The 13,367-nt window shown below is 36.9% G+C and overlaps 1 protein-coding gene across 5 annotated transcripts in view; it reads right to left on the bottom strand.

The window, feature by feature from the left end:
• UBN2 (ubinuclein 2) overlaps positions 1-13,367 on the bottom strand; it is a 52,247-nt gene that overhangs the window by 20,753 nt on the left and 18,127 nt on the right. For all 5 annotated transcript variants that reach the window (XR_014226359.1, XR_014226360.1, XR_014226361.1 and 2 more), the window contains exons 4-11: positions 12,138-12,275; positions 10,818-10,930; positions 9,287-9,785; positions 5,897-5,967; positions 4,793-4,922; positions 3,341-3,459; positions 2,588-2,701; positions 1,131-1,274 (exon numbers count right to left, since the gene is read on the bottom strand). Coding sequence is in view for 1 of the 5 variants with exons in the window: in XM_082280494.1 (XP_082136620.1) it covers positions 1,131-1,274; positions 2,588-2,701; positions 3,341-3,459; positions 4,793-4,922; positions 5,897-5,967; positions 9,287-9,785; positions 10,818-10,930; positions 12,138-12,275 (1,328 nt within the window). In the remaining 4 variants the exon portion in view is untranslated. The remainder of the gene's footprint in view (positions 1-1,130; positions 1,275-2,587; positions 2,702-3,340; positions 3,460-4,792; positions 4,923-5,896; positions 5,968-9,286; positions 9,786-10,817; positions 10,931-12,137; positions 12,276-13,367) is intronic.

Consider the following 13,367-nt stretch of genomic DNA (forward strand, 5'->3'; position numbering starts at 1 on the left):
TTCATGAATCACCTCACACTATCTCTTGATTTCTCTGCTATCATCAGTGATCTTCATATCTTCCATTCTTAAACTAAACTGGGATTCTCTGTCTCATCTAATTCAATAAAAATCTTCATAACAGATAACATCTCGCTCATCAGCATACTCACACAAAAAACTAAGTCGCTGAACAAAAATAAATCAGCTGTACGCCAGGAAGTGTAAAACTTCATTTGTTCCTTCTGTTACTATTAAACCAGCTATTTCTGCACTGACTGTTCTAAGAAACACCTCAGTACAGTCATTTTTACAGCTTGATACAAACTTGACTGAACTAAAATCAAGGTATTCTTGAGCAAGTTGATTAGTTTTGTTGTATCATTTAGCTTTTACAATCAGGTTGAGGTTTGATGAAATTATCTTTTGCAGTAGGTGCTACAGAGAGAACTCAGGCCAAACCATACTTGCTCCTCTTTCACTCCAAACCATTTGAAATCTCTGCCAAATAAGTATTTCACAACAGTTTACTATTGCTCTCATTTTATTTCTCCCTCTCTGTGTGATTGTTTCTTCTTACATCAGTAAGAACTAAGTATAGAAACTGGTGTATTTTTAGCTGCTGTCAAACAGAGCATCCCAACTGCAAACAAGAAATAGACAGCAAAAACCTTAAGTCTTTTGTGAACACTGCTATTGAAATTCTAGCTTATTTTAAAGCCTGTGTGAGCAGTCTGATAATTCAGTGTTCCAACATACAGGCAAAACTGCTTTCTAGATCATTATCGCTTTCTATATCACATAAAGAACTTCCCAAACTGTTACCCTCCCACCTCATACTTCTCCTCATATGAAGCCTCATGCTTCATGCTGTGTTAGAAGCATCAGTAAATTCAGTCTCTAAGAGATGAAAAAAGCAAATAGTTCTCCAAGGAAAACAGTTGGGTTTTTCACTCTCAGGCTTACAAACAAGACAGAAAATTCATTTTAGAAAAACATTTGTTCTTCTAAAATATTCCAGCTTCATGAACATACTCTTAAGTTCCAACCAATATCACTAGTACATGGTTGAGTCAAATGTAAGACAATAAACAGGAACCAAAGAAATAGTTAACACCAAAATTAATAGATATGTAAAGCAGGTATCTTACCTTGCCTGCATCCAGCCTTTAGGCCAAAGTGGTTTCACTTCTGTTTCCATAAAGCTTTTGAGGTAATCTTCAGCAGACTGACTTCTATTTGGCTCTAGCTCATAACATCCCAACTTGATCTTGACAAGATTACACAACAGAGACCTGCAAAAAGAAACAAAATAAATATACTGAAAGACAGTCCTTTCAAAAGCCCAGCAGAAAGAGGCTAAGAAATGGAAGCTGCTGTCCATTGATAGTTGTAGGAAGTGCTCAGTTCCAACTGTGTTTTTTTGAAGTTTGTACTGAACAAAGTATTACTACTACAAACTGGTATGATCTACCATTGTCACTTACCCATTTCCAACAGACTCTGTTGCTCTTATTTTCATCCTATTATCATGCTGTAATTTGTTTTACATTTTCTTTGTGGTTTATTCATAGTTGGAACATCTTCTCTCACTTTGCTCACAGTGACCTCTCATTTGTTGGAAAGGAAATGAAATCCATTCTACACTGAGTACTTCAAGAGAGGATCTTTTCTGACAGGGATTTTGTCTTTCACTTTTACAAATGTAAAAGTGCACACAGTTAAGTAACATCAGCCTTTCAGAGCCTCTTGAATGAAAAAAGCAACAGATGTAAGTATCTCTCCCCTCCTGGTAGGTCCAAGCTATACTGCTTGTAGATATTTCATGAAGCTTTCCTCCCTGTTGTCTTCACATACTAGAAAGACTCATTGAGAAATGTCCACCAGCCCCTTTTACTAAAACACATACACACTTGTACTAAAACTATCTTAGATCTTCCATGAGAAATTACTAATTGAGAAGGATCTGCTTGCTTAAAAGTGTCGATGATTTAAATAACAGTCATCTCCGTTTTCAGAAAAATGTGTTCTAGGAAACTCTACTAACTGATCATTTCAGAAAAGAATCTGTGCTACTCTTGAGAGATAACAAAGAATTTATGTTCAGAGGGAATAGAAAGGGTTAAGGTTAATGCACTCTGGTTGTTGTTGTTGTGTCCAAAGACTGGGAGGCTTGCCAAATCAGTATCACCAATCTTGATGGCCTGTCCTCCTGTGGCAAAAATCTCTAGTGCTCATTGGTGTTTTGTAACCTATTCCTAGAAAGGTGGGAAGCAGTTATAACTCTGCTTACACACCTGTTCTTTACCTAAAGAATCTCAAAGTCCTGGAGTCAGAAAATTCTCATATATTTGGATAAAGCAGAAAAACAAGCTGTGAAACTTAAAAGGGATGGATATAGGATGATCTTGCCTTTTGAGTTAAAGAAGGTGTTTCACCATTACAGAATTTCAGTTTGCCTATTTAACACCAACACTCTTCAAAACTTCTCCAAGGTGTAGTTCTGGGAAAAATTATTTATTCAATAGTATCATGTAGTAACATCCTCTTGGAGATCCCTTTATAAAGTTAGTGAAAATTCTTGGTGGAAAAGGTAGTTTTGTCTTACCTCACTGTGTCATCCCAGTGAAACTTCTTTCTGGGTCCAACAACCCTCTTTCCAGGTTTTTCATCATCATCTTCCTCTGATCCATTTTTCTCTCGTTCATCTTCTGCTTGCAACCTACAGTTGAACAATTATTTTCATTACAGCTATACTACATAGACAAAATATTTCATTGAAAATGGAATGTCATTCTAGGTGTTAGGGGGAAAAATAACCCACAGAGGACCTGTTTTCAGATTTTTGCTATACTTCCTGACAGGATAAACAGTTTAATCTCCCTCTCCCCACTGCTTTATGGTTCTCAGGCAAATGAAAAGGACACACTGTACAGATGCTTTCACTGACACCCCTATAAGCTTCATGCAGTGCCTCTACTGGGAAGTGGCAGGATGCTTATCAAACTATTCATACCTCTCCAAGTCCAAAATTTGTTAACTATGATCGAAACAATTACAATGAACAAGGACAAAATACATCAATAACCTGAACACACCATCCTCCTCCATTAATCCACCATTCTAGGAATCGACCAGTAATCCTTCAGATTATTTTTTCTATCAAGACCTATCTCACTCAGTTAATGGAATTTCTCTCTGGTATCAGATGATAACATCACTTACACAAAATTAAGTATTTTGTACAATTCAAAAAAGAGAATGGAGCTGAGTGATTTTCTGAGCTAAGGGAGTAAACAACATGGATACAAATTTCCAGCTGGATTCTAAACAGGCATGTACAGCCTCTGGAATAACCTACTTGGCATTCTTGGCTTGATTGCGAGCCTGACAGTCCTCTTGGTATTTGCATAACTGTTCAGGCATGACATTACTGACAGCCAGTTTCAGCTTCTGCAATGGTTCTCTCAAGCGGTCATCCTGGGAAAAGAGAAGCACCAAAATAGTCCTATTAGATGTAAAATAAAGAGCATTTCAGAAAGTTTCATGAAAATTTCTGGATCACTCCCAAGGTAACATTCCCAGTACTATTTATAGACTGCAACAGACATATTCTACATGGCACTTGAATCCTGTTAGGTGCAACAGCATTCTATAAATGCACATACTCCTCACGTAAGTCTTGAGACCAGAAACAACAAAAGATAGTCACAAGGAAAGGTATCATGAATATCCCAAAACATTATGGCACGATCTCATTAAAAAATGCTTTTAAATTAAAATAGGGAAGGGAAAAAAAACTTAAGGGGGGAAAAGTGAGATAAATTGACCAATCACTATCTCAACATTTGCAAATAAATATCCTATCAGTCAGGTCTCCAAAACTGTGGTATAAAAACAACCTAGGTAATGAACAAAATATGAATATGTATTATATTATCTGGGTATTAGATTGTTATTACATGCAATTTATGTACCTGAAAGGTAAGAACTATGTACTTAGAATTGTCTCCAAATATTAAGAACTTCAAACGTTAAGGTAACATATTATGCACTTCGCTACATGTTTTAAATTAACTGTCTACATCTTCTGACTTTACATTCTTAATTTTAACTGCTTATTGAAAAGAACTAGAATATTCTATTATATTTATCTGCTTAGAAATAGCATTTGAATCTGTTTGCCTTATTAGCAAGTATTGAGATATCTGTGTTCATCTTCAGATGTTCTGCAAGATTTAGTCCTGGATTTTATCTAAAGAATCTGGTCAGGGTACTTCAGATCACAGAAAACTTTTATTCAATAGGAAAACAATTTTCAAGAGAAAATTAACTGAAAATGGCATACAAAGTATTTGTAAGACCTAGTCACAAAGGAAAATTTGTGCAAATAATACAGGCTGGGTCATCTATTATCCGTCTAGCCTTCCTTTTTTCTTGACACTAAGGTGAATACAAAAGTACATTTTTTTAGCTTGTCATAACCATTATTACTGCTGCTTTGATATGTACCCTGTGACTACAGTAATACACTGTGATGACAGCAGAAACACTCCTTCATAGCCTGTATACCCAGCTTTCAAGATGAAAGCACTTCATTCTCAAATAAAGACTCTGAAATGCTTAAAATATTTGTTCCTAATGTAGTGACAGTACCAGGTATGCGGAAAGAAGCTTTTAAACTTATCTAGCAACTGATCCAAAATATTTTGCTTGATTTGAGACTGTGTGGCTACTGCTCTACTCTGCTGCCTTCAGTCCTCCTCACTGCCACGTAACTGACTCCTGCTGGAGCTCATCTCGCCATCATTACCTGGACATTGAGGTGTAACTTCTTCAGGCGCTTTATCAGCGTGTCCTTATTGCACGGCACAAAAGCCTCCAGGTGCGAGTACACTCCATTGCGGATGGCAGGATTTACCTCCTGTAACTGTAGCTCAATACTGACAAACAAACAGGAGACAGTCAATCAGAGACACACTCCAAGGTAAAGATGACAACTGAACAAAAACCTAAGGAAGCTTTGGAAGCATAACATATTCTAGCTACGCATACTAAAAATAGCTGTTACAGTGCGGATACTGTAACACGCGTATCAGACAACAAGGCCCGTGGAAAAGAAATATATATTCTTGGTTGATGTTTCAGAGATGTTTATTTCTCCAGCCGCATGGCCGGGGCTCTGCTGAGGAACTGAGGCAACCCCGGGACCCGAGGGTCCTTCTGCCCGTGCAGGGAACACAAACCAACCCATGGGAACGAGGCTGAGCAGGGGCAGGGAAACCCCGTGTCTGTGCCCTCAGGGCCCCTCTGCCAGGGCTACACGGCAGGGAGGGACCCAAAGCAGGTCGGGACATTTTCAGATAAGCTTCTTTTATGAAAGGAACAAGTCCTAATCAAAGGTAAGGAACCATTCATGCATGTACTCGTCCAGCAATGTTGAACACTCATTCAAATTTAGTTTACACCCACCACTGTGAATCAAAATTGAATCAATTTTGACTGTTACAGTCTTCTAGAGATTACTTTTGATTCTTAGAATATGAACACAGAACTTTCTATTTAACCCTTAGTTGAACATTACAGAGAAAAAAATCTGGCATTTTCCCTCCTGAAAGCTGAAGGTGTTTTGAGTTACAAAAGTGGGAGACAGGAGCAAATAATGGCAATTTTCTTAAATTTTATACATGAAGTCAAGGACCAGGGCACTACAAAACATTTTACACTGGATAAAGACAGACAGTCATGACAGGAATTGTATTCACATACAAGTCTCTTTAGCTAATAACTAGCTTAGACTGATCTACCTTCATTGACTTTTAAGGCTTTGTTGGAACAACCTCAATAATACTTCCTCTTCTGTACTTTCCTTTCACCCCCTTTCCAAAAAGGGAAGGTTCTACAGATAAGCACTTACTCCAGAAGAATATTATTCATGTCTTGTGTGAAAAACTTCTTCCTGCCTTCTTCATCAAACATCTTGGCAGCCTGGAAATAGAATAAGAAAAAGCATCCAAGTTCACAGAATATTTTGTCCCAGCAATCTTTGTATCTTTACTTTTACAGCCATATCATATTCTTATTTCCCAGATAACATTACTTGGAGAAGAATAAAGAAAACCAAGCTATACTCAGCTGTTCAGAAAAAAATGAGGACTGTTACTGTTAAATATACACACCTTGCTCCAGGGCAAACAATCATTCTGCTTAGGATCTGCCTGGATCACCGATGTTAACACATTTATCTTTTGAATAACCATTAAGATAATGGTAGATGCTTTATTACCGCACCACCACCAACATTCTACTATCACTGTTTTATAAAGAGGAGCATTGTTTGATAGGTCAAGAAGGCAAGAGCATTAACTAACACATTCCTACTCCATCTTCATCTACCTGTTACATGCCCCATCCAGTTACACCTTCCCAGCTTTCTTAGACCTCTCTCAAACCTTCACTGCAATTTCTACAACTGGATTATGTGTGCTAGAGGAATACCACATCCCTCTTTCCTGCTGCTGTCCAGCATTCTTGCCATCTTCAGACTGTATCTCTAGTATTTTTGTCTGGTCTCTTCCTGAGTCTGGTTGGGGGAATGAGGGAAACAGCCTTATTATATATGCATTTTCTTTTATTAGAAGTTTTTACTGATCTCATGGGAATTCCCATGCAGAATCCCTTAATCTTTGTTCTTATCCCCTAGATCCTTCTTTTCACAAGGAATGACAGCTTATAGGACAAAGCCAATTCCCTGTACCATTCCACAAAAATCAGTAAGAACCTTTCTCTAGTGTACACATCTACTCTGCATATTTTTAGAAGTGGTATCATTATAGTGACTGACAAACATTAGAGGCAGCCAACATGCTATGAGGCTGAATATTCAAACGATTAAGAATCTTTAATTATGTCTTCAAAACAAAATAAAATAATGACTTGCAACAACATAACTAAAAGCTACAAATAAATGCAAGTGTTAACGTGATTAATTTATTACTATTAAATACTTACTGTTCTTGCTCTTTGTAACTGACCCATTTAAGTTTGAAAGAAAAATACTTTCTAAAAATTGTGAACTCTACACTGCACAGGAAAACAGTGTGATACTCTGTCATAGCCGTAAGAGAGCTTTATTGCTTCAGTCATGAACATTGATACTGGAGTTTTAAGTTCCTGCAAGGACTGCATTCCGCTCATTGTTTTCTACCATAAATTCAGCTGCTGAGGGGATGGTACTATTTGTTTAAGAATACTGAAGTATTTGTCCTGCTAAGAAAATTAGAAAGGTTATCGATGCTTGTAAGTGATAGGGTACCAAAAAGACAAGCTGAAAAGTCTTAAATCCAGTACCTTTATACCTAATTAACACAAGGATTAGAATCATCCTCTGGTTTATATAAAGCAGAAGGAAAAATATGCTTTGACATTTTGGTCCCAAGTAGACCTTGAAAGGCAATTCCAGCATTATAGTATCATGATGGACAGCACTGCTGGCTTTCAAAGACAGCCAACACTAGTAGATTAAAAACTTCATGACTATTACTAACTATGATTGTTTTTTTTTTCCAGAGTGATTATCTTGACAGTGACCTTAAAAATAGGAAAAAAACCTTTTATTTACTTTACTGCTTGTGTACAATACTGCCTTCTGTCATGGTAGTTCAGAATAGCCCACTCAGGGATCTAGAACACATTAATCTACCAAAGGAAGTCAGGAAATTTTTATTGTCATTAGTCAATGGCTTTCTAATTTTATTATTTTTTTAATCTCAATATATTATACTCCATCCATGGAACATAGGCTTCTTCCCACAGCTTTATAAATTTTTCTTTATGCTAGAGCTCTAAAGCTGTGAGAGTCTGGTAAATATTTGACAAGTCCCATTTATTTGTAGTGCTTTTTAGAAGACATCTGATTGCGATTTACAGGAGGTATGGAAGTTGCAATGTTTAAGTCAACATAAAGCTTAGTTGTTCTCTGAGTGCAAGGGGAAACTTAAACTTGCTCTGCTCAACCAGGAAACTTTCAGAAGACACTGTCAAAAACAGTAGACAGAATAGTTCCCATCTGGTCTAGCAGAAGGTATCCCTGCCCACAGCAGGGGTGATTGGAGTGGATGATCTTAAAGGGCCCTTGCAACCCAAATATTTTTATGATTCTATGAGGAGTTGTGTTTCCAAGAGCCACTGAATCAAAGATGCCTCCCAGCTGGTTTGGGATTGTTATATGGTGAAGCAAGATGAATTAACTTGGAGTAGGTCACTAACACTTTCTAACTTTTGGCCTAATCCAGTTCTGCAGTTTTGCTAGAAGCTTATTGTTGATTCATAGCAAAATTAACCTGCATAACAAAAGGCAGACAGAAGCTCTTCCACTTTAGTAAATATTAATTCCCAGGCTGTATTTACCTTGGCATGTTTAAAAATAAATAAGAAAACTAGAAAACATTTCCATACATGTAAGAGCAAAGCAAGCTCTGCAATTGTTTAAATTATTTTCTTTTTGTCCAAAAAAGGTAGTAACTTGAACTGCTTTTTCAAAACTTACTCTGAGTAAGGAAAAGCTGCACTTTATTCTAAATAAGGAAAGCTGCACTTTATTCTAAATAAGGAAAAGCTTTAATATCAATCTGAACAAGCAACAAATTTATTCTCAACTTAGGATAACATCCACAACTGAAACAAGGAGTATGTAATAGCTTAATAGCAGTGAACCCTCAGTAACTTACTGGCATATTCATAACTTCTTAATTTAACACCGTCCATCTAATTTTTGAGGAGTTTAGATTCCATTCTAACCTTCCAGAAGAAAAAGTTCAGTTTTGTGGTTGGTGGTTTCTGGTTTTGGTGGCTTTTTTTCATTTGGATTTTTTTTTTTTTGGCAAGTTAAAGCCAAAAAATCAATACATGGATTTGTAAGCTGCAGTCATATTTCAGGTTACCACCTCCAAAGTAAGAAAAATACCCATTCCATTTCATCAACTAATAATTCAAGTTAAAGTAACACTGGTATTTCCATTATGGAGAAAAACCCATAAAGAAATGAACATTACAAGTTATTGTACATAGAAGGTTTAGAAAGCCTTGTTTCCACTTTGAAACAAACACTGCTTGAAGAATTGACCTGCATCATCTCTGCCTGTTTTCATCTGACTATAAACACAGCTACTAAGATTGCCATTAACATCAATTCTTCATTTTTTAAGTTTCAGCCAGCAATTCAAGGATGACGCCCAAGGTCCTAATTGTTCTTCCTCGTTCTCTCAGATTCTTGAATGCAATCCACTACCAGCGAATTCATACTTACTGTTCGAAGGTCTCCAATGCGCTTTTCAAGTAGCATAGGCAGACCTTCTGGGAGGGCAGGCACCTGCTTGGGTGTCATGACCTGAGAGGTGTAGGTTGCCTGAGTGACATTTCCATTTTCTCCTGACAGCTCAGAGACCGGGCTGCCATCAGAAGTGCCATCAAGCAACTTGTCAAAGTCAATGTCTCCCAGCATCTCCAGGGCACTTTCAGTTTCTTGCAGGAGCTCAGGTTCATTTGTGCTACCAAAAATGGAGAGGACAGGATCATTGATCCTAAGATTCAAGTCAGAGATATCATTTCCCACACTGAGAGAGGAGGAAGGAATTTTAGTAGGGGTAGAGGTTGCAACAGTCACTGGAGGTTTTGGACTAGGTTCCTTCTTCCTCATGGCTTCCTTCTCCTTTTGAAATTTACGGATCATGGCAGCCAGAGAGAGCGAGTCTTTATACAATTTCTTTTTCTTCTTCTCAGACTTGTGTGAATTTAAGGCCATTACTCTGTAGAGGAAAGAAATCTTTCATTAGCATGCAACTTTTGAGGCCTTAGTAACCTTTCACAACAAAACTCAAAGTTTAGTACAATTAAAAAATTATCAGTGGAAAGCAGCAAGTACTTCCTGCTTCCCTCTTCAGGCCATTTTATCAATTACCATAAACCTTTGGTAGTCATGTGATTATATGCTCTCCAACTCATTTGTGAAGTTTTGTACACATTAAGGCAAAGATGATTTCATTTTGACTTCTCAATTTAATTATGGAGAAGTTGGCACAACTGTTAAAACTCATGGCAGATTTATGATACTAAAATACCTAAACTTGCCTCTCAAGACTCCTGAATGGTGGCAGGTTGCCTGTACACCGTGTACATTTAAAAAATTCTTTTCATTGGTAAGTATTTTTAAATGCAGGCTCAAAATCTATATTCTGTTTAAACTGAGAATTTTCTACCCATTTGTCACCTTGGTAAAAATGAGATCAATAAGTTTTCAATATTCAATGTGAATATTCATAGTAAGACAACTTCCATCCACTCAATGATAGTTTTCTAGAAGCTAATTAAAAAACCTCACCACCTTAATCCTTCTATGCTAGCCTCAGAACTCAGGAAAACACACACAAAGTCGGTAAGAAATACATAGAAGAATAATTAAACTACCTTTACAGCTTTCCAGATGAGAAACAAAGAGATAGGAAGAAAACTATTTTTCATTAGAAGATGTAATTCCTACTTTTATCTTAGATGTTGGGTAGGACAATGATGTTTTATGCTATTCATAGGACTCAAAATTTCTGTCATTTGTCTTTCCTTACTATCCCTTGTTCAAAATTTCAGGGGGCAAAAAAAATTAGCCTGTAGGACTGAGTCATACAAAAACCCCACACAAATTCTGTAACAAAATCTATAGGCTATTAATTACAGTTTAAAAATACAGTATTCAAAAGAGCTGTAATAATCTTACTATGGCACACAATCTTGATGCCAAACCTCAAATATAATTCAAGGGTTCCTATAAAGAAAAAGAAACCTACCCCAACTGCTTAGGAACTTTCATTTTCCGAGGCTTCTTCTCCTTTTCTGTCCCTTCATCTTTTCGCTTGCGTTTCTTCATTCCACGATCTTCACTTTCTTTTAACTTTGCTATCTAGAAAAGAGATCAAATAAAGGACAATGATTCTTCCACCCTAAAAGACTACTAGAGCAAGAAACATTTAGTTTTCTTTACACTTTCCAATTCAGAGCCAGGAAAAACACCTCAATGCGTGTAAAGGCAAATGGTCAGATGGATTCCTAGCAGCAACTGCAGTTCCTGACAAGTGTTAGTTATTAATAATTTTTAAACAGTTACCAAATTTAGAGTTTTCGATAAGAGAAATACTCTAAGGTACATGCAGACTGCTGCCCAGCCAGTATGGCCAATGGCCACCTTGGAAGACTGACTTCCCCCACCTTCCTCTGCTACCACAGTTTCATTGCTGAAAGTGAAGTTGCACAGTATGGAACATCTTTTCTGGCCAATACAGACCAGCTGCCTCCCCTCCCTTTTGCTGATCCTTAGATTACCTGAGTGTGCAGGGCAGGGGAAAAGAAAGCCTTCAGACTGTGCAAGCCTTAGCCAGCAACAGGCAAAATTCTGGTGTAGTTATCAACACTATCTTAGTCACAAATTAAAACCATAGCATCATACAGGCTGCTAGAAAAAAAGTTAACTGCATCCCAGTCAGAGTCAATACAAGAACCTTAAAATTATGTTAGATTTCAAGAGATATAGAACAGGAAAGGACACCAAGAAGCACTAAATTCTCAGAATGGCATGCAACCTGTGAATGTCATACTGCAATTATGTTTGCATTGATTATAACTTGTCAAAGTTTATAGAACAGCATGCTGTTTGGAAAGATTGTATATATAATTTTAATATAGCTATTCTTATCAACTGAATTTAACAGGTATTTTGGTTTAAGTGTTATTCTCAATATTAGGAACAATTTCAAATCATGCAAACTTTGTGCAAAATCATTAAGAGCAGGATTGATGAATTTAAGGCCTAATCTCATAGAATAAAATTCTTACAAAATTACAGAATCATCTGTCAGTTCAAGATGGGTGGACACAACTTATTAGGCTGCCTAAACAGATGCTTAGTCTTACAAGACTGGACAGCCTGTGGACATCCTGAGTTACTTACTAAATCCTAGTACATGAGCCACAAAACAGAAAATGCAATAAAACAGTACCATGCATCATTCTGCTTTTGGACTCTTCATCTGAGTTATTCTAAGTGTATCAAGTATTTCTAATGTCCACCTAGCTTCTATTTCTGTATAAAAGCCTTAATTAAAATCACTCACTTTAGGTGGCCTATGTTTTTTGTCTTCTGCAAAGTCTTCATCCTCTGATTCAGATGCCTGGCGAAACTGCAGTGTACCAGTGTTGATATAAAACCCTCCGTATTTGGTTGTCAGGGATGCAGGAACCAATTCATCATACTGGGCAGGAAAAGGAAGATGAATTTATCAGCATTTCTTAATAAACTAAACCTGTAGTTTATTCACCTATATGTGAAAAAATACATACCAATTCACAGCACAGCTTGCTGGAATAGAAACAGGATAGCAGTTCTATAGAAAGTTTACTGGCTGAGGCAGAGAACTTTAATATCACAGAGTATCCTTTCAACTTTCAAAACAATGCCCTTTTTTTTTGTAAGAAAAGACAGGATTACAGCATTAAAAGTACTGCTTTGTGAAGGTCACTCACCACAGTGCCCTGCTCAAAAACCTACTTCTCTTGAAAAGTTCTCTGAAATTTTCTTTTGTTAAAAATGCTATCCCGGACATGACAAACTTAATGATGGTATCAATTACCTTACTTCCAATTTTAGGTGTTTATACAACATTGCCTCTTAAATACCACAATGGCAGGACTTGTTTCATTTAAAGGCAAACAGTCTCACTCTGTTCAGACTATTTTAAAACCACGAAGTGTTTCAAACCCTTTTATATATATATATAGACGAATACTTTGTATCTATGAAGAAATTTCCAAGTCAGAATTATAAAGCTGAATCTCAAAAATATTGAAATCCAAAGACAGAGAAAGTGGTCAATAATCAGTATAGTGGATGACAATATTGATTCTATTATTACATGCAATCAGCAACCTCCATGCCATATAAAATATACTGAAGATAAAACAGTTTAAGAACTGAAAAGTCTAGGCTACCAAAAACTTTTAGACATGAAGAAGAGTTATCCAGAAAAGTAAAACAGTAAATGTGTACTTCAACAAGGAAGCTGGAGAAAGAGCCTGAACTGGAGGCCTGCCTGGGGATTTAATCTGAATAAGTAGTTAGAAACTTCTCAGACTCATCACCTTTTATCTTCCTGGAACAGAGAGCTTAACAAGCAGTACAGAAAGACTGTAATGGGAAAGGAAACGTGGTGACAGCATTTATGAAGTACCCTAAGATGATATGAAAAGCTAGCACAAGAAAGTAAGAGACTCTATTAATCGGACAAAATGGAAGTGAAGTGGCTTAATAATGGCCTTGTCATTCATCTTAAAAGACCAGGAGGACC

This window comes from Coloeus monedula (assembly GCF_965178545.1).
Source record: "Coloeus monedula genome assembly, chromosome: 4".
Lineage (NCBI taxonomy): Eukaryota > Metazoa > Chordata > Aves > Passeriformes > Corvidae > Coloeus > Coloeus monedula.